The following is a 27305-nucleotide window of genomic DNA, read 5'->3' as shown; positions in this document are numbered from 1 at the left end:
TCCACGAGAGTATAGTCGAAGCTGTATAGTCGAAGTTTATCCTCTCGCCACTTCCCTCTTTCCTCTTGATGCCAATTCATTTTCAGGTTTCCTCCTTAATGCTGCCGCCTTGCTTTTTGTTAAATGCATGTCCAATTTATCTGATTTCAAACTTTGGCCAAATTTGTTTGATTCCATTGCATATTAGCAGTATATAGTATGGTTATTTAGCTAATTTTTTTGTATTTTGGATGTGTAGGTAGTCTTGATGAGAAATTTCGAGACGAGGACCGTTCATATATGTAAATTTGCCTAATTTAGTTGTGGGGAGTTTTGAGAAAATCTGAAAAGAAACCATTTTGATTTGTTTTGGAACTTTTTGGCCAGTTGGCTGTGGAGTTTCCCAGTGAAGATGAGAGAATTGTATGGTGGAATATTTTCTTAAAGGGCTCCGCATTTCGAGCATTTGCCAGATTTTTGTTGTATGGTAAGTTTTTTTTTTTAATCCTTGATAATTATTTTGATTTTAAGGGGTTGGTTTGCTCTGTAATACTTTTCTTGGCTTTGTTATGACATTTTGCTTTCATTTTACTACTCATTCCGAGCCCTGCTATTGTGCTGCTTTTTTGTTTCTTTATATTCATGGTTGTATGAATAGATGAATAAATTTAGATATGAATTTGCTTTCATGTATTTGGCAATTGACAGCATGCAGGCGTATGATTTTACCAGTTATACGAAATAATTGGAAAATTTTCATTGTTTTAGAAACATGTTGCATGCATACTAAAAATTTTTCTTGCACGGCTATTACGACAAGGCTTTTCATTTCCAACGCAGAAGGATAGTTCTGTTTTACTTGTACATTTAATATGATGCTCATGCTTCGATGCTCGAATAATTTCCAATTTTCTGACTGGAAAATGGAAATTTAACCCACTGAGCATGCATTATCTCTCTTCTAGATTTCTGTTATACTTCATTTTGCTATGATGTGGCTTTAGTTGCTTATCGTAGCTTAAAATCGTCAAACAAGTTTTACAAGAACTTCGTTCTATTTTATATGACTCTAATCCATACTTACAAGTATTGAAGTCATTAATTTTTTTTTTTGCAGATTTCTACTGGATTCTGTCTATTAATTGAGTTATCCTGACAAATTTCTTTTTGTTGATTGAGGAAATTATGGATTAAGATTGGATTGTTTTGGTATTTATATAGTGTCTTTATGTGGTGTGTGTGGTTGATATACTCACTCACTTGAGCAATTATATTTGGATGGTTCATAAATTGAGTGATTATGATCCAAATTCCATCATTGATCTTATGTGGATCTTGGGCCGCCGATTTAGTTAATTTACCTAGTTTCTATGCTCAATTGAGCATTTCTTATTGGATTTGTGTTGGATGCAATAATTGTCCTTGTTTGGTAGAGCGATCGAACCGTGGTGCTTGAGCTGCTGTACTGTTTAAAATATATGAGTTGCGCCATTACCACCAGCTATAGCTTTTGGTAAAGCGGCAAGCGCTCGGTCTTACAATTGGTATCAGAGCCAAGGTCACGGGTTCGATTCCCATTGATTGCAAGGAGTGCAATTATTGGGAGGGAGATTGTTGGGTGCAATAATTGTCCTTGCTTGGTAGAGCGATCGAACCGTGGTACTTGAGCTGCTGTGCGGTTTAAAAGATTTGAGTTGCACCCATAGTCGTCAATCGCGCGTAGCGCCCCGTAGCGCAGAGGTTGCACGTGGCTATAGCGCATAGCGAAGCGCGTAGCGAGGGCTATTTGAAAGTAAAGCGCCACAAACATATAAATATATAATATATAGCATATGCTAACATCAATTCAATCTTTCATTCTTAAATAACAAATATATAAGTTCAAAGCATATAAAACCTCAATTCTAAAACTAGAAAAACATAATTTAAAATTCATCTTCATCTTCTTCATCAAGATCGAGACCATCTTCTTCATTTGAAATTGCATAACGTTCGGCGTCATTCTCTTCTTCATTTTTTCATCAAATTCAAATTCATCATCATCTATAAAATTATGTGTGGTAGATGATTCTATTGGCCTTTTCCCTCTAGACTTAGATGTGGCCGCCTTCGAACTTCCTGTAGATGTAGGGGTCGCCTTCGAGGCTCCTTTGGATTTCCTCAATGTATAAGGAGCTTTATCTACTCCAACAACATCTGCAACATCTTGCCAAGTCAAATCATCACCATCATGAACAAAGTCAGGCTCTTCATCCTCCAGTCTCCCTAGCAACCATTCATTGCCATCATCCACTTCAGTCAATATGATAGGATCGATGGTATCACGGCTATCGTATCTACGCCTCAGAGCTCTGTTGTATTTGATGAACACCAAATCATTCAGTCGTTTTTGCTCCAATCTATTCCTTTTTCTTGGAATGGAGCTGCATTTATTTATATATGTTTATCAAGGCACGTGGCACGAGAACAAATTCTTAAAACTTCACAGTAATAGAAAATAAAAATTGTAATATTATAAAAACTTACATGTTTAAACAAACTCCAATTGCGCTCGCAACCAGAGGAGCTACAAGTGAGACTGAGTATCTTTTGGGCAAGTTTTTGCAACTTTGGTGTCGAAGCTCCATATGAGTTCCACCATGCAGCTAGTTAATAACAATAGTTATATTAATATTTCTCATTGAATTTATTTCAAAAAAATAAGGAAAAACTTAATTTTCATACCTGGTGATACAACCTTTCTCATTTGGATTGCAACTTCCTTCCCAAAAAGACCTTCGGCTTGTTTGTATTTTAACAACTCTGTATGTATTTTCCTCTCCGTCTCACCATCAAAAGTCAATCTACTGATTGCATTGTACAACCCCGTAACTACTTCCTCATCTTGTTCTATATCAGAATTTGAGTAAAAGAACTGAGGGTTCAAGAAATAACCCGCCGCATGCAAATCTTGATGGAGTTGCAACTGCCACCTATTGTCGATTATCTCAAAAACCTCTTTGTACCTATTTTCGTTATTACCAAAGGCTTTTGCTATTTTCTCCTTAGCCCTATCCATTGCCTCGTATATATAACCCATGGCAGGCTTCTTCTCCCCATCCACCAACCGAAGTACCTCCAATAATGGGCCACCAACTTTCATAGCATAAATGATAGAATTCCAAAATGAAGGCATCAAAATAATTTTATGTGCTTGCTTACCAGTCTATTACTTCGCAAATTTGCTTTTACTCCAATTTTCTGAAGTAAACATCTTTCTCAAATGTTGCTTATGCTGCTGAAAGCTTCTTATAGTCAAGAAAGCGGTGGCAAAACGAGTTTTAGCGGGCCTGATAAGGTCTCTTTGGCCGGTGAACTCTCTCATCATGTTCAACACCATAGTTCGGTTGGAAATATATCCGTTAACATTAATTGCCCGCTCAAGTGCCCTCTTCAAATCTGGCATTTTGAATATGTCCTCAAACATCAAATCCAAACAATGTGCTGCACACGGGGCCCAATACAAGTTTGGATATTTATCCATCAACTTCTTTCCTGTAAAGAACAAGAGAATAAAATGATAGTTAATGAAAATGAAACTAATCAACGAAAGTTCAAAGACGTTATAACTTAGTATATTAGATTTTCTAACCCGCATAAACATTATTTGATGCACTGTCGGTGACCACTTGAACAATATTATTCACCCCAACTTTTTGCACAAACTTGTCAAGCAACTCAAACATCTTCTCACCCGTGTGAGAGTAGCTAGATGCATCAACTGATTCAATAAACATGCTGCCTTTTGGGGTATTCACCAAGAAATTGATAAGTGATCTCCCCTTTCTATCTCTCCACCCATCAGCCATCAAAGTACAACCATTCTTTGCCATCTCCTCTTCATTTTGTTTCAAAATCAGCTTTGTATGGTTGATCTCCTCCTTTAAAAGTGGTTCTCTCACCTCATGGTAACTAGGTGGTTTCATCCCAGGACCATATTGTCCAATAGCTTCGATCATTGGCTTCAAGCTGTCATATTTGACCGCATTGAATGCGATCCCTACATCATACATCCACCTTGCAAATTTTTGAACTGCATCATACCTCAACTTTTTCTGAACTTCATTAAATTGGGGTGCTTTACCACCTTGATTCTTTGCGTCTAGCTTAAAGAAAGCATTTATAGGACCCAACGACCGTAGTTTTTTGGGCATTAACATTGACGAGTTGCCCGAGGAAGAAATAGTTGCCGACCGCTTTCCATGAGAAGATAGATCCCCATGTGGATCAATATCATCTCCTTGCTCTTCTATATCAAAAACATTATCAAAGTGAGGCATGGAATCCATGACAGTTTTTTGGGCCAACTTTTCTTCAAAGTGATTTTTCATTTCTTGCTTAACACATGTCGGGGCTTTTGGACAAAGTTTTGTATTTTTAAATCCTCCCGCAAGATGTTGTTTGAGCCTTGTTATCCCACCTTTTGTAACTTTTTGGCAAAAGTTGCATAATATTCCATCAGAAATCTTGTCTGGATTAACCATCCTCCCATAGTTCCATCCAATATCTTTTTTTCTCAATTCTTCTTGTAGGTTTTCCATCTTATAAACTCTGAAATTAAGAAAAAAAAAATTGATTATACATTGAGAAAATCCAATAAGCAAATGGCAATAATCAAATGTCCAAATGTCCAAAAAAATCAAATGGCAGTAATCAATGTCCAAAAAAATCAAATGGCAGTAACATATTACCGAATGTCATTTTGGACAGTAATCAAATGTTCAAAAAAATCAAATGGCAGTAACATATAAGAGCAGTAACATATTACCGAATGTCCAAATGGCAATAAACAAATGGCAGTAATCAAATGTCCAAAAAAAATCAAAAACCAGAAAAAAAGGAAAAAAGAAAAGAAAAGAGAAGAGCAGATTATTACCGAAGTGGGGGGATGCAAGCGGTGGCCTGAAGTCCGGCGGTCGGCGGTTGGCGGCCAGACGTCCGGCGGTCGGCGGTGCAAGGGAAGATTTCTTGAGCGTGTTGTTGATGCTTGTAGAAGTGGAGAAGGGGAGAAGATACGCGTTGTTTCTGCTTGTTAGGGTGTGCTGAATGGGCCGAAAATTGGGCTGCAAATTGGGTGGAAAATTGGGCCGAAAATTGGGTGGAAAATGGGCCGAAATTTGGGTGGAAAAACTGCCCAAGCTTTTCTTCAACATAGCGCGCTATTTACTCGCTATAGCCATACAGAAATAGCGCCGATAGCGCTCGCTATTTGAAAGTGGCTTGCGCATAGCCCCCTGTAGCAACCGGGCGTCGCTACGCCTCGCTACACGCGATAGCGAGCGCTACAAGCGCTATTAACAACTGTGGTTGCACCATTACCAGCAGCTATAGCTTTTGGTAAAGCGGTAAGCACTCGGTCCTACAATTTGGCTTTATACCGTGCTGCATAGGGCTTTTAATTTTAATGGGTTAATATGTTTCACAACGTTGATATGTGACACGTAAATCATAATTTTTCTAGTTGTTTGTTTAGAAGGGCTGAACGACAATTTTTGTCGTATGATACCCCATGAATAGGCTCATCAAGATTAGGCCTAATCCAGATTTTGGATCCCCGGCCCATCCGGCCAAAGTTCGATCCTATAAATACCAGGTTTGAGCGTCCAATTCATTCATTCACTATATTGATGTAACGCCCTCGACTGATTTCATAAAATAACAGCGGAATTTAAAAAAAAAAAATTTACTTATAGGAAAGAAGGATTTAAAAATTACTTGACATGAATACATTTTCAAAATATATACAATCAAAAGTATATACATGATCAATAAAGTGTTGTATCAAAATACAAAATATCATTTTTGATCATGTCAAAATGTTAACAAAATATCTTTCTTCCTTCCATCTCTTGTATGCATATGACCTCGGCTCCAATCAACGTCCTGGCTCGTCACTCTTATCTGCATCACATGAAATAACTGGAATGAGTATAAAACTCAGCAAGTGAAACTCTTACATAACAATGTATACATATCATACTCTGCAAAACATGGCTTTGAAATTATTAAATACCATCTAACTCTTAAAACATGAATAACATAGTATAACATGAACATAACGATGGTATTTCTCTTTCCTCTGATGGATTGATATCTAAACAGTATCTCTGTTTCTGTACCTATATCCCATCGATATAAATCGATTACTCTGCTGGGATATAAGCCTATGGTCGTTGATAAACTAATTGCATGCAATCTCTGACTATCTATTTATCAATCCAATAAATCATTTGAACTCTCTCTTGGACATTAAAACAAACACTTTGAATACTCTTTTCTCTTGCATTCCCTTTATATATAATTGAGACATATGAAAGCCTCTAATATACAACAAAGTGTATCCATACATAACATGAATCAAGTGAAAGGGAATACCATATTAAAACCATTGAAATACAATACATATAATTCATGTGAGCACAAGAAATGAATTCCACTTACAATCAATGGAAAGCTTGATTCTAATCTCTTGGTACAAATCCTACAACAATAAACTATGTATTGAACCATCAACAACTTAATAATCAAATAACCAAACCATAAAACCCATAAAACCAACACAATCTAACATTCCATGATTTCCCCCAACACCATAATCCAAGAATATCTAAAACCATAAGATTACCTTAGCTCCTTGAACCCAAAATGATCTTGTTCTCACTTCAATAATCCAACTAGGAGCTTGAATCAAAGGAACCAAAGAAAGAATTAAGAACCCTAGCTCTCCCTTGAGCTGAAGAACCGAGAAAATGAGGAAAGAATGAGAGAAATGAGCCAAACCCTTGTATTATATCACTTAAAACTCCAAAACACGACTTTACTGTTCACGCACCGCAGGTGCGCTAACTCTTCCACCGCGGGTGCGCTAGGTAGTCTGTACCACTTCCGAAAATCCGAAGAAAACGACCGCGGGTGCGCTGCATAATGGACCGCGGGTGCGATAGACTCATAGACCTACTGCCCAAACACCGTGGGTGCGGTAGCTTTCCTGGCGCGGGTGCATTCTCCTCTGTAGCCAACAATATCCTTTACAACTAAAAATCGAATCGTAACGTCAACTCTCCTCATAATTTGGCAACACTCTCAACATGAAAGTTGCACCTCTATGTCTTATCTAACTACTCCGATTGGCCTCATACCAATTGGCTCAACATACAAATTATTATGAATTTAATCGTAACGACGCTACAATATAACTACACATTATCTAAAATCAACAATACCCTAAATCACAAATCGAAATTCTTAACATCAAAACTATACTTAAACTTGACCAAATAGTTCATAAACATAAGAAATCTTAAACCGTACCGTTCACCAAGCTTGGATGCTCTCTCATTATATACTCAGTCTTTGACTTGAGCGTCAGAAAGGGTTACGCCGAGACACCCTCCCGGCCCCCTTTTAACGGTCTCTTTTGTGATTTCAGGTACTAATCTAATTATTTAAACCTACTCAAAAATTTGATAAAATAATTAAGTACCAAATTTTCAATATTAAATTTTCAAATTTCGAAAATAGTCAAAAGGAGTACTTAAAAATGCTATTTTAACCTATGTAGCACGGATACCTTAAATTTTTTTTTTGAAGTATCGGATACGGATACAACACGGATACGTATACGACACGCGGATACGCGTTTCGGATACCTCAAAATCCGTATCGTTGACTTTGTTTATGGTTGACTAGCCGGATACGTTTTGGACACGGCGAAGACACGCCATGGATACGACATGGATACGTTTTTCGGATACGTTTGAGCAAAATTGCAAATATTTAAAAGTTTTAGGGGTTAATTAAAAAAAATTAAAATTTCAAGGGACTAAAGAAAAATAATTTAAAATAAATTTGGCTGGGCTTTTAAATCCCTAAATTGATTTGTCCGTCTCTTTCATTTCATTTCTATAATTTTTACTTTTCAATACTAAATTTATATAAATATAAATATATATAATATTTATATATATTTTAATGATTGTCGTATCCTAGCCGTATCGTGTCTAATATTTTCAAAATTTGACGCGTAGCCGTATTCGATACGATACTCGTACCCGTATCCATGCAACATAGATTTTAACTTAAATACTAATTAAATACATTAATTAAGGCATAAAATTCATTATAAAATATTTTACACCCAATTTAAGGATTAAATCCCCAAATTTTAAATCGTCTAATAATTTAAATTGAATTTTAAAATGCTAAAATTCATAAATCATTTAAAAAACAAATTTTCTTGGCTTAAAATAAAAATATAATATTTTATTAAATCACCTACATCGTCTCCGGTCTCATCTCGCATCGAATATTCTCCTGAAAAGCTAAAACTCGAGAAAACATTTTAATTTGCATGAAAATAAACATATGAACATTTAGCATCAACATGAATCATTTAACTCATTTTAAATTAAATAAATAAGTTAACAAATTAAATCACGCACGTGTACTGGTTTTCAGGACTACAGTTTCTGTCTTTCTCCCATGATTTGTCACGGTATATACTGACTTCAAGGAACCAGGGAAGGATAAATTACTAATATGTGTTAACATTACTCTTACAAAACCTGAATGAAATTTGGACATCATGCAATGAGAAACAAGTTTGCTTTCTCTTGTTTTGAGCTGATCATGGTGAATGTGAAAGGGCATGCTTTAACATCAATCATGCAGCTCAATATTAAAATTTCGTTGTAGATAGTTTTCATTTTTCCAGTGACTCGTGATTCCTGCTTATCCACGAAGGTGTGATGATATTTCTACCTTTTGCTGCTCTCAGGGTTGCTTTTCAAGAGAAGTTCTTATTTTGGAAAGTGCTTCCTACCTGTTGCTTAGGATGGATTCTTCACTTCGCTGTATTTGAATGTGCCCCTGATAATGTTTTATCAATAAAATCTCTTAATACTCGGGTTCTCTCAGAGACAGTGCAGCATCTTGTGGCAGCATGGTCAAAAAGTGGGTTTGTGCAATCAGCTCCAATTGAGCGACAAGTCTGTATCCTTGTAATCTATTATTGACTACTAACCAAAAGGGTGATCGTTGTGGAGTCTGCAATTTGTAAAAAATCTGACTTCTTCATAGAATCGGCCACTCTATCTTCAGTTCAAGACCCACTTTGATAGTTGATGATTGAATTGCACATGCTTCAGTAACATTTTCTTCTAAACGATGTTAAAGAGTGTACTTTTTATTTCCTGTCGTGACATTGTTCATATTATTTCCTTTAACATGAGATACAGATGTAACTGCTGCTTTAGGCCTTTGCCTGGAGAAGATGGGTAAAGAAGATCTGGATGCTACAAAGGATGCACTGCCAACAATTCTACGGGGGATCAGTTGTAGGTTTTGGGTCTTTTCTTTCAATCGGAATGCTTGTCAATGGGTGACCTATTGTGATCCTACTAAAATTCATGTTGCTGACAGGTAGGCTGGAGAGCCCTGAGAATTTGGTTCGTAAAATGGCGAGCAGTATTGCTTTTGTCTTTTCTAAGGTCAGAGGCCCCAAAAATACTCTTGATCCTGACGATTGTTGCTGGGAAGAGACAATAGATTGGGAGTTTGGGAAAGCAACCCCAATCAAAGGGCCTCCGACTGCAATAGTGCTCGAAGTGAATGAAAATTTTGATAGAGAAACTCCTCGTGCTATGATCCCTGTAAAAGAAATTTAAAAGAATGAAGATAATGGAATCAATAAAAACTCAATAGCTATAAAGAACAGAGTCCAATTTAATTTAGTTGACCCTGATTAAGTTATTGATCCGGCGACTTAAAATAATGATTCAGCCTTTGACGTAGATGACAGTGAACAACGGAAGTGAGGATTCTGGTACCTCAAGTGACTCGTTGAAACCATATGACTTAACAGATGATGACGCTGATTTGACAAGAAAGTTCTCGCAGTTGGCTGATGTGATCGTAACACTAAGAAAATCAGATGATGCAGAGGGTGTAAGTTCAAGGATATGTTCACCCCCCGATGCACCAAGAACTGGTCTATTATTTGGAGAAGTCTGATGTGTATTATTCCAAGTATCATATCTAATTATTTATGGGGTTAATTGTGAAGTGCTCCATAAGCACATTCCTTAATGAAGAATTTTTACCCATATGCAGGTTGAGAAGGCCCCTAGTGTTGCTGAGAAGTGTTAGGTGAGTGGGGCCAATCTATTTATTACTAAACGTGTCAAATTTGAAAACTCTATTGGTGGCCAGCAGAAAAGGAAAAAATTTTCTTTTGTTCATACGGAGGATTGCACCTATAAATAAGTGCGTCCTCCGTATTGTTTAATCATCCCATTCATAAGCTTTTAAGCTTTAGAAAACAAAGAGTTGTGAGTATCTCTTGTGTGAGTTAGAGAAAATATTTTTTCTCGGTTATACTCGGGTTGGGAGTGTGAGATATTTAGTGTATTGTTGTATACACTTGTTGTAATATTTCTCCTGTTATAAAAGATCTGCAGTAGCTCCGTGGACATAGCATATTTTGGGTGAACCACGTAAATCGTTGTGTTCTTGTTGATTGATTATTTTATTCCGCAATTTGGGTACTATATTATCTTCGTGGTCGGCATCGCTTCGGGGTAATTTCCCAACAACTGGTATCAGAGCCTTGTTGTAAAAATTCTTAAAAATTCTGAGTATGCTCTGTGGTTGCAGCTTTGTCTGATCTTGCACATCAGAAAAGATTTTTTTTAGATTTTTTGCTAAGGCTAGAGAAGTGATGGCCGGAGATGATGGATCGGGACCGGGTATCAACAAGTTCGATGGAACAGATTTTTCGTTCTGGCGGTTACAGATAAGAGATTATCTGTACAGTAAGAAGCTGCATCAACCTCTATCAGGAAAGAAACCGGAAAAGATGGAGGATGATGACTGGGAGCTCCTTGACCGACAGGTTTTAGGTGTCATACGATTGACCCTAACAAAGAACGTGGCGCATAACGTGGCGGAGGCCAAAACCACAGAGGAGATGATGTCCATTTTGTCGGACATGTACGAAAAGCCATCGGCAAATAATAAAGTACATCTCATGAAAAAGTTATTCAACTTGAAGATGGGAGAAGGTGCTTCGGTGGCAAAACACATAAATGAATTCAACACGATTGTCTCCCAGCTGACATCAGTGGACATCAAATTTGATGATGAGATTCGGGCACTTATTCTTCTGGCGTCTTTACCAGACATTTGGGAACCGATGTGGGCAGCGGTTAGCAACTCTGTTGGAAAAGGGAAACTACAACTCAATGATGTTAGAGATCAAATCCTTGTTGAAGAAGTTCGCAGGAAAGACTCGGGTGAAGCAACATCATCGAGATCTGCTCTAAATCTTGATAACAGAGGAAGAGGCAGGAGTGGTGAAAGGAGTTCCAACCGATGGCGCGGTAGATCCAAATCAAGAAATGGAAAAGACAAAAACATCTTTGAAAAGAATATGAAGTGCTGGAGCTGTGGTGAGACTGGTCACCTGAAAAAGAACTGCAGATCAACGAAGAATAATGCAAATGCTGTCACTGAGGAAGTACATGATGCTCTTCTATTATCCATGGAAAGCTCTGTTGATTCTTGGATTATGGACTCGGGAGCTTCGTTTCATACCACTGGTGATCGCGATGTATTTGATAATTACATCGCTGGAGATTACGGAAAATTTTTCCTGGCTGATGGAAAACCCTTGGAAATTGTTGGTATGGGTGATGTACGAATGAAGATGTCAAATGGATCTGTCTGGAAAATCAACAAAGTCAGACATGTACCAAAATTGACACGCAATCTGATCTCGGTGGGACAGCTCGATGATGAAGGCCACAATGTGACTTTCGGTGATGGTTCCTGGAAAGTGAACAAAGGAGCCATGATTGTTGCTCGAGGAAAGAAAACTGGAACACTGTATATGACTTCCAGTTGCAGAGACACACTAGCAGCTGTGGATGCTGGAGCCAATTCAAGTCTATGGCATTATAGACTTGGACATATGAGTGAGAAGGGAATGAAGATGTTGGTGTCAAAAGGAAAGCTACCAGAATTAAAGACTGTTGAACACCAACTATGTGAAAGCTGTATCTTTGGAAAACAGAAGAAGGTGAGCTTTTCAAAAGACGGTAGAGAACCGAAAGCAGCAAAGTTGGAGCTGGTTCATACTGATGTATGGGGACCATCTCCTGTGACATCCCTTGGAGGCTCGAGATACTATGTCACATTCATTGACGATTCGAGTAGAAAAGTTTGGGTTTATTTTCTGAAAAATAAATCTGATGTTTACGAGACCTTTAAAAGGTGGAAAGCTATGGTGGAAAATGAGACCAACTTGAAGGTGAAGTGCTTACGGTCTGATAATGGTGGGGAATATGAAGATGATGAGTTCAAGAAATATTGTGCACAGAACGGGATCAAGATGGAGAAAACCATTCCTGGTACACCTCAACAGAATGGTGTAGCTGAAAGGATGAACAGGACCTTGAATGAACGGGCAAGGAGCATGAGATTGCATTCTGGATTGCCAAAATCATTCTGGGCTGATGCTGTTAACACTGCAGCATATCTGATCAACAGAGGACCTTCGATACCGCTTGACTGCAGAATACCAGAAGAGGTATGGAGCGGCAAAGAAGTAAACCTTTCTTTCTTGAAAGTGTTTGGATGTCTATCCTATATTCATATTGATTCAGCAAGCAGAACAAAACTTGATCCGAAATCAAAGAAGTGCTTCTTTATTGGTTATGGAGATAATGAGTTTGGTTATCGTTTCTGGGATGACCAAAATCGGAAGATCATTCGGAGCAGGGATGTAATATTTAATGAGCAACTTCTGTACAAGGACAAGTCAGACATTGGAGCTGGAGATGAATGTCCTGAAATCAAGAAGACTGATGAAGTGCCATTGACATATATTCCTGTGAATGAATTGAAAACCAGTAATCAGGAAGATGAAGAAGAAACTGCACAAGACGATGACCCACAAACTCCGGTGATTGCACTCAGGAGATCTTTGAGAACCATCAGACCACCTGAGAGATACTCCCCTGCACTTCACTATATTTTGCTGACAGACAAAGGTGAACCGGAGACCTATGAAGAGGCAATGCAAAATGATGATTCAACCAAGTGGAAGTTGGCCATGGAGGATGAGATGGATTCACTGTCATCCAATCAGACGTGGGAGTTGACAGAACTTCCACAAGGCAAAAAGGCATTACATAACAAGTGGGTGTACCGGTTAAAAGAAGAGTATGATGGTAGCAAGCGGTACAAGGCAAGACTTGTTGTAAAAGGCTTCCAACAACGGGAAGGAATTGATTACACCGAAATTTTCTCTCCGGTGGTTAAATTAACCACTATCAGGACAGTACTTGGACTAGTGGCGAAGGAAGACTTACATTTGGAGCAGTTGGATGTAAAGACTGCGTTTCTTCACGGTGACCTAGATGAAGAAATTTATATGAAGCAGCCACAGGGCTTTGAAGTACGGGGAAAAGAGAGAATGGTGTGCAAACTTCAGAAGAGCTTGTACGGTCTCAAACAAGCTCCAAGACAGTGGTACAAGAAGTTTGATGGATTCATGAGTGAAAATGGTTTCCTAAGGTGTCAAGCTGATCACTGCTGTTATGTGAAAAAGTTTGACGGTTCTTATATCATACTACTTCTATATGTAGATGATATGCTGATAGCTGGAGCTTGTCTGGAAGAAATTGATAAACTGAAAAAAGATTTATCAAAGGAATTTGCCATGAAGGATTTGGGTGCTGCAAAGCAAATCCTTGGAATGAGGATCTTAAGAGACCGGGTGAATGGATTCTTGAAGTTGTCTCAAGAAGAGTACGTGAAAAAGGTGGTTAGCAGATTTAACATGGATGATGCTAAACATGTGAGTACTCCTTTGGCTAGTCATTTCAAACTAACCAAAGCACAATCACCATCGACAGAGCAGGAGCAGGCTTATATGAATAAAGTTCCTTATGCTTCTGCTGTCAGAAGCCTCATGTATGCAATGGTGTGTACAAGACCAGACATAGCACATGCAGTGGGAGTCGTGAGCAGGTTTATGAGTAATCCAGGAAAGCAACACTGGGAAGCAGTTAAGTGGATTCTCAGGTATTTGAAAGGTACTGCTAGTTGTTTTTTATGCTTCAGGAGGTCAAAATTGGGCTTACAGGGTTTTGTCGATGCCGATATGGGTGGTGACCTGGATGGCAGGAAAAGTACTACTGGATATGTGTTCACATTAGGTGGTACAGTTGTAAGCTAGGTGTCTAAGCTGCAAAAGATTGTTGCACTTTCGACTACTGAGGCTGAGTATGTTGCAGTTACAGAAGCTAGCAAGGAGATGATATGGTTGAGATCCTTTCTGGAAGAATTGGGTCAGAAGATTGAAAATAGCACGTTACACTGTGACAGTCAGAGTGCTATTCATTTAGCAAAAAATCCTGTTTATCATTCTAGGACAAAGCATATACAGGTTAGGTACCATTTCATCAGATCAGTGCTGGAAGATGGAGTCTTGATGCTGGAGAAGATTCCTGGAAGTAAAAATCCAGCTGATATGCTTACAAAGACGGTAACCATTGACAAACTGAAGTTGTGTTCAACTTCAGTCGGACTGCAAGTATGAAAAAGAAGATATGAGCTGCTGCACTCGTGATGTGAAGACATGATTGAAATCAAGTCTTCAAGTGGGAGAAATGTTAGGTGAGTGGGGCCAATGTATTTATTACTAAACGTGTCAAATTTGAAAACTCTATTGGTGGCCAGCAGAAAAGGAAAAAATTTTCTTTTGTTCATACGGAGGATTGCACCTATAAATAAGTGCGTCCTCCGTATTGTTTAATCATCCCATTCATAAGCTTTTAAGCTTTAGAAAACAAAGAGTTGTGAGTATCTCTTGTGTGAGTTAGAGAAAATATTTTTTCTCGGTTATACTCGGGTTGGGAGTGTGAGATATTTAGTGTATTGTTGTATACACTTGTTGTATTATTTCTCCTGTTATAAAAGATCTACAGTAGCTCCGTGGACGTAGTCTATTTTGGGTGAACCACGTAAATCGTTGTGTTCTTGTTGATTGATTATTTTATTCCGCAATTTGGGTACTATATTATCTTCGTGGTCGGCATCGCTTCGGGGTAATTTCCCAACAAGAAGCTGGTTAGAGCATCATCAGATCAAGAGAGGGAAGACACGCCGCTGGAGCCTTCGATCAGCAGTTCAAGATAACCAGACAGAGCTTGCGCATAACAGGTTTCCACAATATGCAGCTACAATTGTGCTTCCAGCTATGCAGGGGTTTGACAAAAAGAGGCACGGTATCGATTTATTGGGGAGGGATTTTATTGTCTTGGGGAAATTCATCCATATGCTTGGTGTATGTATGAAGTGTGCAGCAACGCATCCAAAAGCTTCTGTTTTGGCATCCCCTCTCTTGGATATGTTACGATCCAGGTATTGACATTTAACAAATGCCATGAGTATGGCCGTTTGACTACCAATTAACTTGTGTTTATTTGGGTGGAAATTTTTCCACACTGTTATTATTATTTTTAAAAGAATTTGGCAATTTCATTTTTTATCAAATTATTTAAATCGACAATTTTCAGGGTGGATGCTTATGATTCAGACCTCTGGCTTACTTTAAACAGGTGGGTATCACATCATGCAGAATCGTATGTAAGGAGATCTGTCTTTTTACTGCTTCGTGTGTATTGTTGGCCCTGCATCCTGTTGGATCTTGGTTTTTCTACACGCCCAAACGCAGCGGAAGTTTAAAAATTTTGATTTTTTGACAATCAAAATATGTTTTGCTTTGGGCGCTCGTATGATTTTATCATAAACATTCATAGGGCGTTGGAATCGTTATACCTTTGGTGAATAAATCACATGGCTCCAACTACTCCGGTATTAGCGGACGTAGCTCTTGTTGTAAATCCTTATGAACGTTCTTCGATCTCCTAATCCGGTCCACGACTGGAATATTTGTTCCTCTTCTAAATTGCACTAGAAATTTAGAAGAACTTTTGCGTAGGAGAAAAATATTTGAGAGACGGCTCAAAATTCTTTCTCAAGAGAGGTGGCCGATTTTTGAGAAGAAAGATGGAGGAATTTTCGAAAAACACCATAGAGAGGGAGGCTAGGGTTTTTCAAAATTGTGAATGAATTATTCTTAACCTTAAGCCTAATACACATATATATAAGCTTAGGGCCCATTAATAAATTAAAAACTTAATGGGCTTAATCAATTAATTATTATAGCCCAACTAGTTAATTAATTAATTAATATTTTAAAGTTCAATTAAGAACCTTAATAATATGTATGTTGGTCTTGTACTCCTACAAGTCCATTATACATATACCCATTACATTTAATTTAAATCCCTTATAAATTCAATATTTAAATTATAAATTCAACTCCTTGAATTTATTACCTCCAAAATTTAATATTCAATAAACTCAACTTTTGAGCTTGATAAATTAAATCCTCAAATTTTATAAATTCAACTCCTTGAATTTATTCTCCAAATTTAATAAATTCAATTTCTTGAATTTACTATCTTATAAATTCAACTCCTTGAATTTATTTTCTCAAAATTTAATTATCATAAATTCAACTCCTTGAATTTACTATATCATAATATAAATTCAACTCCTTGAATTTATTCTCTCAACGGGAACAAACGATCCAGTGTTTGTGTAACTCTCAATGGTTCAGGGATACAGTTAGCCGTGGGTTCACAACTCTTTGTGATTCAGGACATAATCCTTTATTCGGGCTTACCCTAGTTAGCCACATTCTTTTCATCAACACTTTGATCAAGAATGTCAGAACTCATTTCTGATTGCACCCATCGGATCATGGTAAGAGTGTCTAGTAGCATCGCCCCATTATCCCCTAGGTATCACTTATAGTGCCTGCAAAAACCAGTCGATTATGATTAACGTACAGTACGGTCCCTTCATCTCATATAACCCGATCGAATCTGCAACCATTGGCTCATCGAGGGTTGCATATTAATTCGATAACTATGTGATAACTATAATAGTGGCATCGCGTGTACTATTGGAGAACTCCTTCTCCAACGTACATCTCATACTCTGGCCAGAGATTCCATGCACTATTATTACATCAGATCACATAGGATATCCACACCCGTATGTGAGCGGTGAATCCCCGACTACAATGCACTGGCTCCTATATGTGTCGCAACTGTACCCAACCTCGCCACCTGATGACTCTCCTGGAGCCGGTAAACGAGTCAAAGCACAGCCCTAGCATATAAAGCCTCAGTGTAAGGACTAATGGTGTACAATCATAACCACGGACTTATCCTCTCAATGAATGATAACCACTTGGAAAGTCCGAGGGAGGGTTGTTCGGTATAATCATTATATGACTACCCATCTATATGTTTGGACATCTCTATGCCCTTACCAAGAAACGCATTACACAACATCACAGATGCTAGTCTCGAGCTCAAGCGACCTTTATCCATGTTTTAGGCGGCTGAATCGACTAGGAACGAATTTAGAATATGCAGTGTTTACAAATGAGTTTCAACATCGAATTACGATTCATTTGTATTAAAGCATAAACAAGGACTTTATCTATGCTGTTTGCATGGGTATACAGATAAAGTATAACAAGACCATAAAAAATTAAATTATATTAAAATAAAGATTGTTTATTTCACTTGAGTCAATAAATTCCCTAGCCAACCGTTGGCTTGCAGGGCATCTACTCTAACAATCTCCCACTTGCCCTAGAGCCAACTACCCAATCTCATTGCTTCGCGATGCTTCTCAAACAATGGTCCTGGCAAGGGCTTTGTTAGTGGATCAGCAACATTATCTGCAGAGGGGACTCTTTCGACTGATATGTCTCATCTTCCTACAATCTCCCGTATGATGTGGAACTTCCTCAGTACATGTTTGGATCGCTGATGAGACATTGGTTCCTTTGCTTGCGCAATGGCACCAGTGTTGTCCCAGTACAACGGGACTGGATCAACTCCATTAGGAATAACATCCAACTCTTGGACAAAATTCCTCATCCAAACTACCTCTTTTGTTGCATCAGATGCAACAATGTATTCAGCTTCAGTAGTGGAATCCGCAACGGTGTCTTTCTTGGAACCTTTCCAAGAGACAGCCGCACCATTAAGCATGAATACAAAGCCAGAGGTCGATTTCGAATCATCTACGTAACATTGGAAGCTAGAATCAGTGTAGCCTTCCAATTTTAATTCTCCACCCCCATAGACCATGAACAAGTTCTTAGTCCTTCTCAAGTACTTAAGAATATCTTTCACGGCCTTCCAATGTAGTGGATCAGGGTTCGCCTGATATCTGCTTGTAACACTCAAAGCATAAGCAATGTCAAGACGTGTCTATATCACACCATACATGATACTACCAATGGCTGACGCATATGAAATACGTGTCATCATCTCTATCTCTTCATCAGTTTTGGGACACAAAGTTTTAGATAGAGTAACACCATGACACATTGATAAGTATCCTCTCTTGGACTCTTCCATAGAGAATTGCTTTAGAATGGTATCGATATAAGTGGCTTGGGTGAGTCCGAGCATCCTCTTTGATCTATCTCTATAGATTTGTATTCCCAATACGTAGGATGCTTCACCCATGTCTTTCATGGAGAATTTACTGGCTAACCATATTTTAGTTGATGGCAGTAATCCTACATCATTCCCAATGAGCAGGATATCATCAACATAAAGTACTAGGAATGTCACTGCACTCCCACTAACTTTCTCGTACACACACGGTTCCTCAGGATTCTTAGCAAAACCAAACTCTTTGATAGTGCTATCAAATCTGAGGTTCCAACTCCTTGATGCCTGCTTGAGACCATATATTGATTTCTGAAGTTTGCATACATTATGCTCACTTCCCACTGATGTGTATCCCTCAGGTTGAGACATATCAATTTCCTCTTCGATGTCTCCATTGAGGAATGCAGTCTTTACATCCATTTGTCATATCTCATAGTCATATTATGTTGCTATGGCTAGTAGTATTCTAATGGACTTAAACATAGCAACTGGTGAAAAAATTTTCTCATAGTCAACTCCTTGCCTTTGAGTATAATCTTTTGCAAGCAGTCTTACTTTGAAGGTCACTACTTTCCCATCCGCCCTAAGCTTTCTTTTGTAGATCCATTTGCATCCTGTGGGAACGATTCCCTCAGGTGGATCCACTAATGTCCAGACTTGGTTTGAATACATAGAGTCCATTTTTGACTGCATGGCTTCAAGCCATTTGGTTGAATCAGTATCAGATATTACTTCTTTAAAGTTCATTGGATCACATCCAACACAAGGCTCATCATGACCTTGTTCATGAAGAAATCTTGCAGGTGGTCTAATAACCCTATCAGACCTTCTAGGAGCTTGTACTTCAACTACTGGTTCTTGGGAAATGGCTTCAACTTCTATAGTTGAGGGAGTATCTTGAATTTCTTCAAGTTCTATCATCTTGCCTTTTCTATCTAATAGAAATTCCTCTTCCAAAAAGGTGGCATTTCTTGAAACAAATATTTTGCTTCATTGGGATGATAGAAATAATATCCAACAGAAATCTTTGGATATCGTACAAAGTAGCACAAAGTGGATCTACTATCCAATTTGTCTCCCACTGTCTGCTTCACATAAGCAGGACATCCACATATTCTCTCGTAAGAATATTTGGGATTTTTTCCCATCCATATCTTATATGGTGTTTTATCCACTGCTTTAATATGGACATTATTCAACAACATTGCTGCGGTTTCAAGCGCAAAGCCCCAAAACGATGTAGGCAATTCAGTGAATTCCATCATCGATCGAACCATGTCCAACAAGGTTCGCTTACGACGTTCAGAAACACCATTCAACTGTGGTGCTGCTGGTGGAGTCCACCGTGATAGAATCTCATTCTCTTTTAGATAACCCAAAAATTCAGCACTTAAGTATTCACCATCTCGATCAGATCGAAGTGTCTTAATACTCCTTTCTAGCTGTTTTTCTACTTCAGATCTGAATTGTTTGAACCTTTCAAATGCTTCAGATTTGTGTTTTATCAAATAAACATACTCATACCTCGAATGGTCATCAGTAAAGGTAATGAAGTAGGATTGCCCATATTTTGTGCTAACACTTAGCGGGCCACAAATGTCTGTGTGGATCAAATCCAATAGACCATGTGCACGTTCCACGTTTCCATCGAATGGAGTCTTGATCATTTTTCCTTTTAGACAGAACTCACAAGTAAGTAGAGAATTTATGTTTGACAATTCAAACATGCCTTCTCCCACTAGTTTGTGCATCCTTCTTTGGGAAATGTGACATAGTCTAGCGTGCCATATTTGTGTGGGATTTGGATCATCTAACTTTCTTTTGTTTGTTGTTGAAATCATGTTTACTTGGACATTCACTTATCATTTCCAGAACATTTTTGGCACATATAATTTCTTATGTCCGGACTTCATGCATTGAAATAAATATGTTCTAACTTATCGGGCTTTGTAGGCCTTTTAAGTGTCTTTCAGAGTTTGCCTCTTATTGAGATTGTTTTTCTTATGAGGGGCAGAACATTTCTTTCCCTTACCTTGTGGGTCATTTTTCGTCCGACGAAAGACCCATAAAAACAACAATTTTTCTTATTTTATGGTGATCTCATAAGTCATAAGCATATTGACTAGCTCTTCAAGGCTATCAAATATCTTATTAAACTTGAAGTTCACCATAATCCCATCAAATGAGGAAGAGAAAGACAACAAATTGATGTTATCAATTAACTCGTTAGGAATCAAATATTCCAGGCCCACCACATTCTCAATAAGCACAGTCATACGTACACCATGCTCATGGGCCATAGCCCCATCTTGCATGCATGTAGTCATAAGCTTTTAAAAATGGTGTGCATCAATGTACGAGTTTCATGTACCATGCAACTCTTGCATGTGTATTCGAATGTCAGCATCATTCAACATTTTCTCAAATTGTCCCTACAGTTCATTTGACATAGAAGCGAGAATGTTACACTTTAGCTTGCTACTATGGTCCTACCATCTTGCATGCTTTGTCAATTCAACAGGACTGACATTAGTGTGTATGTCATTTTCTCCGAATTCAGAACAATTTCCCAACCAGTCTTGAAAATTAGATTCGGCTAGCTTGTTAATAACAAAAATGAAATACGTGACGAAATCGAAAATATACTGATATGGAAACAGAATAATGGTTGCTGGTTATTTTAAAATAATTTTAAGATATAAAATATGGATTTTTATTTTATAAATCTCCCTCCCACTATTTTGACATTTCCACCACCCTCTGATGTAAAAGGGAAATCGTATTTTCTTAGTGGGCACGTAGAGTCCAATTAGCCAATTATAATCCCGAATAATATCAGCCAATTATAATTTCTAAAAGGTAGAATCCAATTGCATCCCTATGCAACCTCCGCGTGTTTTGCCTCACGTTTAATAAGGTCCCAATAATATGACGCCGTTTATTTTCGCGTGTCAAACCAACCCATCAATATTGAATTGTAGTAGACGGTCGCCATGAGTTCCCCCAATAATATGAGCCGAAGTCATGAGAATTCCACTCAATTCACGTCATATGTCTGGTGGAAGTCACAACTTTCCGGCGTCCAGGCCTCCCCAATAATATGAGCCAGACACTGTCCGCGGGTAGCATTAACATGCAACCACGGTTGATGGAAGGCAAGGAAAAATTAAACTCTTTTAATTTTTACTTTTTCGGTTTGATATAAATTTTGAATCTTATTCAAAATGAGGGATTTTAATTTTAAAATTGTCTCATCATTTTAATTTTAAAACCGCGTGCCATGTTTTATGTTTGCCGGATTCATGCAACTATATTATCTAATAATATACATACATGCATACTACTATATATCGCATATATCATAATATGTCATTCAACAATAAATAAGGATGATCGATCACCAACACTCTTAGATCCATGTGAGCCATACATGGATCCAGGTCCAAAACCTAGGTGAATGCAGGGATGCAAATGCAACTATTACAAGAGCTTCCAATATTTTACATGTCTTCATCTCGTTCATCGGGCACACCATCTTCCAGTCTTGATCTCCCACTATTTCTAATAATTACATTTAAATAGCCATGGCACAAAAGGGATACATCTCATGGGATGGGAACGGGCCATAAACCAAGTCCACTTTAATAATATCAAATATTAACAAAATGAATAAAAACAGTAAAATATCCTAACATACACCCAACACATTGGTCAAGGCTTTCGATCATCCTTCATGCATTTAATATCAAATATTAACATCAATTTAATTAAACAATTTAATTAATTGATCAATCATATATCTAATAATTTATCACTAACCATCACAATTATTAAAGAATTTAATAAATTAAATAAACTACTTTATTTAATTTCCAATTAAATCAATAATAATTGATTTCTTGTAAAATTCATTTTTACTATAAATAATTAAAATCATATTCTAATTATTTATTTCACAAGAAAATTATTAATTTTCCAAAAATTAATTTCAAAAATAAAAATTGAAACAATTTTCAAAAATATCAATTTTACTTAAAAATTTGAAAAATCAGAAAATTGCACCCTAGGCCCAAATAATTCAAGCCCATCATCCAGAACGGTTCCCGAGACACTCCCGGGCAGCCGCCCTCGCTGACCACCCGCTGCCCGAACTGTTTCGGGCAGTGACAGCAGCCTGTGCGCGCAGCGTGCGGACGCTCCGCCGCTGCGCGTGCACGCCTTGCGCGTGCACGCCCTGCGTGCGCCGAGTGCGGACGTTCCGCACGCCGCGCGCGCGCATCGGCGCAGCGCGCCTGCCCGCCGTGGGCGCGCTGCGTGCAGACGCTCTGCACGCCGCGCGCGCGCAGCGCGGCAGCCCGCCGCGCGCGCGCTGCGCGCGGTGCCTGTGCGCAGCGGTCTGCCCGGAACAGTTCCAGGCAGATCCGAAAAATAATTTTTTTTTTTTTGAAAAAGTTAATTTTATGGTGCTACAATTTTCTGAAAAATTTTCTTGTGTGGTTAGAAATAAATTATTCAATATCAAAGCCATACGATCTAGAAAAACCTTGGCTCTGATACCACTGTTGGATTTTGGTTTTCTACACGTCCAAACGCAGCGGAAGTTTTAAAAATTTTGTTGTTTTTGACAATCAAAATATGTTTTGCTTTGGGCGCTCGTATGATTTTATCATAAACATTCATATAGGGCGTTGGAATCGTTATACCTTTGGTGAATAAATCACATGGTTCCAACTACTTCGGTATTAGCGGACGTACCTCTTGTTGTAAATCCTTATGAACGTTCTTCGATCTCCTCAGCCGGTCCACGACTGGAATATTTGTTCCTCTTCTAAATTGCACTAGAAATTTAGAAGAACTTTTGCGTAGGAGAAAAATATTTGAGAGACGGCTCAAAATTCTTTCTCAAGAGAGGTGGCCGATTTTTGAGAAGAAAGATGGAGGAATTTTCGAAAAACACCATGGAGAGGGAGGCTAGGGTTTTTCAAAATTGTGAATGAATTATTATTAACCTTAAGCCTAATACACATATATACAAGCTTAGGGCCCATTAATAAATTAAAAACTTAATGGGCTTAATCAATTAATTATTATAGCCCAACTAGTTAATTAATTAATTAATATTTTAAAGTTCAATTAAGAACCTTAATAATATGTATTTTGGTCTTGTACTCCTACAAGTCCATTATACATATACCCATTACATTTAATTTAAATCCCTTATAAATTCAACATTTGAATTTAATATTTAAATTATAAATTCAACTCCTTGAATTTATTACCTCCAAAATTTAATATTCAATAAACTCAACTTTTGAGCTTAATAAATTAAATCCTCAAATTTTATAAATTCAACTCCTTGAATTTATTCTTTCCAAATTTCATAAATTCAACTTCTTGAATTTACTATCTTATAAATTCAACTCCTTGAATTTATTTTCTCAAAATTTAATTATCATAAATTCAACTCCTTGAATTTACTATATTATAATATAAATTCAACTCCTTGAATTTATGCTCTCAATGGGAACAAACGATCCAGTGCTTGTGTAACCCTCAATGGTTCAGGGATACAGCTAGCCGTGGGTTCACAAATCTTTGTGATTCAGGACATAATCCTTTATTCGGGCTTACCCTAGTTAGCCCCATTCTTTTCATCAACACTTTGATCAAGAATGTCAGAACTCATTTCTGATTTCACCCATCGGATCATGGTAAGAGCGTCTAGTAGCATCGCCCCATGATCCCCTATGTATCACTGATAGTGCCTGCAAAAACCAGTCGATTATGATTAACTTACAGTACGGTCCCTTCATCTCATATAACCCGATCGAATCTGCAACCATTGGCTCATCGAGGGTTGCATATTAATTCGATAACTATGTGATAACTATAATAGTGGCATCGCGTGTATATTGGAGAACTCCTTCTCCAACGTACATCTCATACTCTGGCCAGAGATTCCATGCACTATTATTATATCAGATCACATAGGATATCCACACCCGTAGGTGAGCGGTGAATCCCCGACTACAATGCACTGGCTCCTATATGTGTCGCAACTGTACCCAACCTCGCCATCTGATGACTCTCCTGGAGCCGGTAAACGAGTCAAAGCACAGCCCTAGCATATAAAGCCTCAGTGTAAGGACTAATGGTGTACAATCATAACCACGGACTTATCCTCTCGATGAATGATAACCACTTGGAAAGTCCGAGGGAGGGTTGTTCGGTATAATCATCATATGACTACCCATCTGTATGTTTGGACATCTCTATGCCCTTACCAAGAAACGCATTACACAACATCACAGATGATAGTCTCGAGCTCAAGCGACCTTTATCCATGTTTTAGGCGGCTGAATCGACTAGGAACGAATTTAGAATATGCAGTGTTTACAAATGAGTTTCAACATCGAATTACGATTCATTTGTATTAAAGCATAATCAAGGACTTTATCTATGCTGTTTGCATGGGTATACATATAAAGTATAACAAGACCATAAAAAGTTAAATTATATTAAAATAAAGATTGTTTATTTCACTTGAGTCAATAAATTCCCTAGCCAACCGTTGGCTTGCAGGGCATCTACTCTAACACATCCATCATTTGTTGCATCTGCCCTGGTTGATGGAAATATTGAGATCTCTCAAGGTCTTGAGTGGGTTCGGACTTGGGCAGTGCAGGTGGCTGAATCAGACAGACAAAGAATGCTACACGGTATGCGAAAAAGACTTTTTCCTAGAAGCTGAAGTTTCATATCCTCATTCTTCCCATCTATCTTTTGTGCTCAGTTAAAAGACTAGTGCAATCATGAGGTGGTCCTGTTAATCCTTACAATTTTTATTTCACAAAAAAATGTTGTTGATTGTTCTAATGGATTTTCTTGAAGCTTGTTTTTTGTATTTTTAACTGATCTGGGTTCCATTTTCATCCCATAATCCCTATCAGGTTTTTTGATTGTTTGCTTTCTTTAGACCTTCAATCTCTTCTACGGTCAGCTTAGTTTTCTAGGATTTGATCTGAATGTGGCTGCCTGAATTGGATTTATTTTTTTGTCCCTTCAGTGCATATAATCATATTTTTCGCTTTAAAATGCAGCTCGCTATGGTGTGTCTGCAACTCCATGCAGTGATGGCACTGCAAGCTTCTCGAGCTCTTGAATCTACAAAATATACATGAAAACCGAAGAGCATTAATATATTCCCTACTTCGTCAAATGGATCAATCAAACTCCTTTTTCAGATTCCGGAGATCAGTGTTTTGCCACTCCTGTACATTCTTTTCAGATGTAGCCAGTTATCTCTTCGAGAGACTTGACATAGGTAGCCATGTGATTTATTTTTTTCCATGCTTGCACTCTTCTATTTATAATACAGATATTGTGGTGCAAATCCTATGATACACTTGCTCGATTTCTTAGCATCCAAAGAGGAATTCATCATACGCACAATTGTATTAAAAGACAGATACAAAATTAATATTTGAAGTGCAATTAAATTGAATAACGTTAATGATCACCTTGGATTCCTTATGGATTTAAATGAGGATTTTGGAAATATGGCTGCTCCGTCTACGGAACTCGAGTTGCTAACGAGATGTTTAATTTGGACTATGGTGCTTGACTCGATGCATGCCAGAATCAAGGAGAATAGAAGAAGCTTGATGAAAAGTAAGATGTGTCCTGCATATTTTGAGTTTATTTTTCGGCATTCGCTTGAGTTTCTGTGGGTGGCATTATGAGATTTCTGTGATTTAAGGATTTATCGATTCGAGACCACATTAGATGCTTTTGGTATTGTGTTATGTTTTACCCTACACAATGGTTTATTCACTTCTTAAATCATACTGCAGGGTACAGTAAGTGTTATAGAAGTTAAGACTCTTTAGAGCTACAGAAATCAGTGATAAAAGCTTGGATTACCCATTTGACCATAAGCTCGTACAAGTCATTAGTCCTAGTTACCGAATGTGGGTCGATTGAGATTAATGAAGTTTGGTTCGGACAACGGTTAAAGGGCAGTGACTCTTTCTACTCTCTGGAATGGAACAGTTTCGGGAAAGCTGGATTGGGGAATCAACAGCAGGGCAACGGCCATATAAACCAGAAATCACAAGTTGGACTGTGTCCTTTTGATCAACCTTTATTGGATGGAAAGTTCAAATGATATTTGCTTGTGTGATATTCAAATGCAAGGTATTGTATGGGCTATAGAAAATTTCAAGAGACCTTTCTTATTTATAGTTGTAGTTTATATGTCAAATGGAAAGATGCTGTGTTTGTTGGCCTTTTTTCCTTCATTTTAGTGCATTAGTACTGATGGACATATACCGCTGGACTCAAAAGAATATAAATGGAGAGGCGCACGGAAACTCCAGCACCAACATTTAGTGCAAAGTGAGAGGACTCTATTTTGGTCCAAAAGATAGCCCTGTAAGTTATATAGGAATGTCAATAGTTTCCTAAAAGTTTGACAAACGTTGTTAATCGTGAGCTACTTTTAAAGCAGTCATCAACCACTATCGTTCTAGTGATATAATGACATAAGAGTAGATCTCTTGTGAGACAGTCTCACGAATCTTTATTTGTGAGACAGGTCAAACTTACCGATATTCACAATAAAAATTAATATTCTTAACATAAAAAATAATAATTTTTCATGGATCATCCAAATAAGAAATCTGTCTCACAAAATACGACATGTGATACCGTCGTCCGTCTCACACAAGTTTT

General features: G+C 37.9%; 2 protein-coding genes across 2 annotated transcripts; one reads left to right on the top strand and one right to left on the bottom strand.

Moving 5' to 3' along the window:
• On the top strand, nucleotides 1-26898 carry LOC142549398 (uncharacterized). Its single transcript, XM_075658328.1, has 11 exons — nucleotides 1-86; nucleotides 367-466; nucleotides 5536-5611; nucleotides 8795-9009; nucleotides 9255-9357; nucleotides 9443-10146; nucleotides 15145-15444; nucleotides 15600-15641; nucleotides 25155-25392; nucleotides 25673-26243; nucleotides 26426-26898. The coding sequence occupies exons 1-6, from the start codon at nucleotides 69-71 to the stop codon at nucleotides 9681-9683; spliced, it is 753 nt and encodes a 250-aa protein (XP_075514443.1). The 5' UTR covers nucleotides 1-68; the 3' UTR covers nucleotides 9684-10146; nucleotides 15145-15444; nucleotides 15600-15641; nucleotides 25155-25392; nucleotides 25673-26243; nucleotides 26426-26898.
• LOC142549397 (uncharacterized) lies at nucleotides 2500-4569 on the bottom strand. The gene is made up of 3 exons (XM_075658327.1): nucleotides 3611-4569; nucleotides 2704-3513; nucleotides 2500-2624 (listed from the first exon to the last, which is right to left on the bottom strand). The coding sequence occupies exons 1-2, from the start codon at nucleotides 4557-4559 to the stop codon at nucleotides 3188-3190; spliced, it is 1275 nt and encodes a 424-aa protein (XP_075514442.1). The 5' UTR covers nucleotides 4560-4569; the 3' UTR covers nucleotides 2500-2624; nucleotides 2704-3187.
• Nucleotides 26899-27305: the final 407 nt, after the last annotated feature.

The sequence above is a fragment of the Primulina tabacum genome, chromosome 6, assembly GCF_025594145.1.
Source record: "Primulina tabacum isolate GXHZ01 chromosome 6, ASM2559414v2, whole genome shotgun sequence".
NCBI lineage: Eukaryota > Viridiplantae > Streptophyta > Magnoliopsida > Lamiales > Gesneriaceae > Primulina > Primulina tabacum.
This window is presented reverse-complemented; position numbering and strand designations above follow the sequence as displayed.

Excerpts from the sequence above, each read along its gene's own strand:
- LOC142549398 (XM_075658328.1), top strand. Across the intron at positions 5,612-8,794 it reads TTCGATCCTATAAATACCAG|GGTTGCTTTTCAAGAGAAGT; the intron begins GTTTGAGCGTCC and ends TGCTGCTCTCAG. Across the intron at positions 9,358-9,442 it reads CTACGGGGGATCAGTTGTAG|GCTGGAGAGCCCTGAGAATT; the intron begins GTTTTGGGTCTT and ends GCTGACAGGTAG.
- LOC142549397 (XM_075658327.1), bottom strand. The coding sequence starts at position 4,559 with ATGGAAAACCTACAAGAAGAATTGAGAAAAAAAGATATTGGATGGAAC. Across the intron at positions 3,514-3,610 it reads ATCAAATAATGTTTATGCGG|GAAAGAAGTTGATGGATAAA; the intron begins GTTAGAAAATCT and ends TGTTCTTTACAG.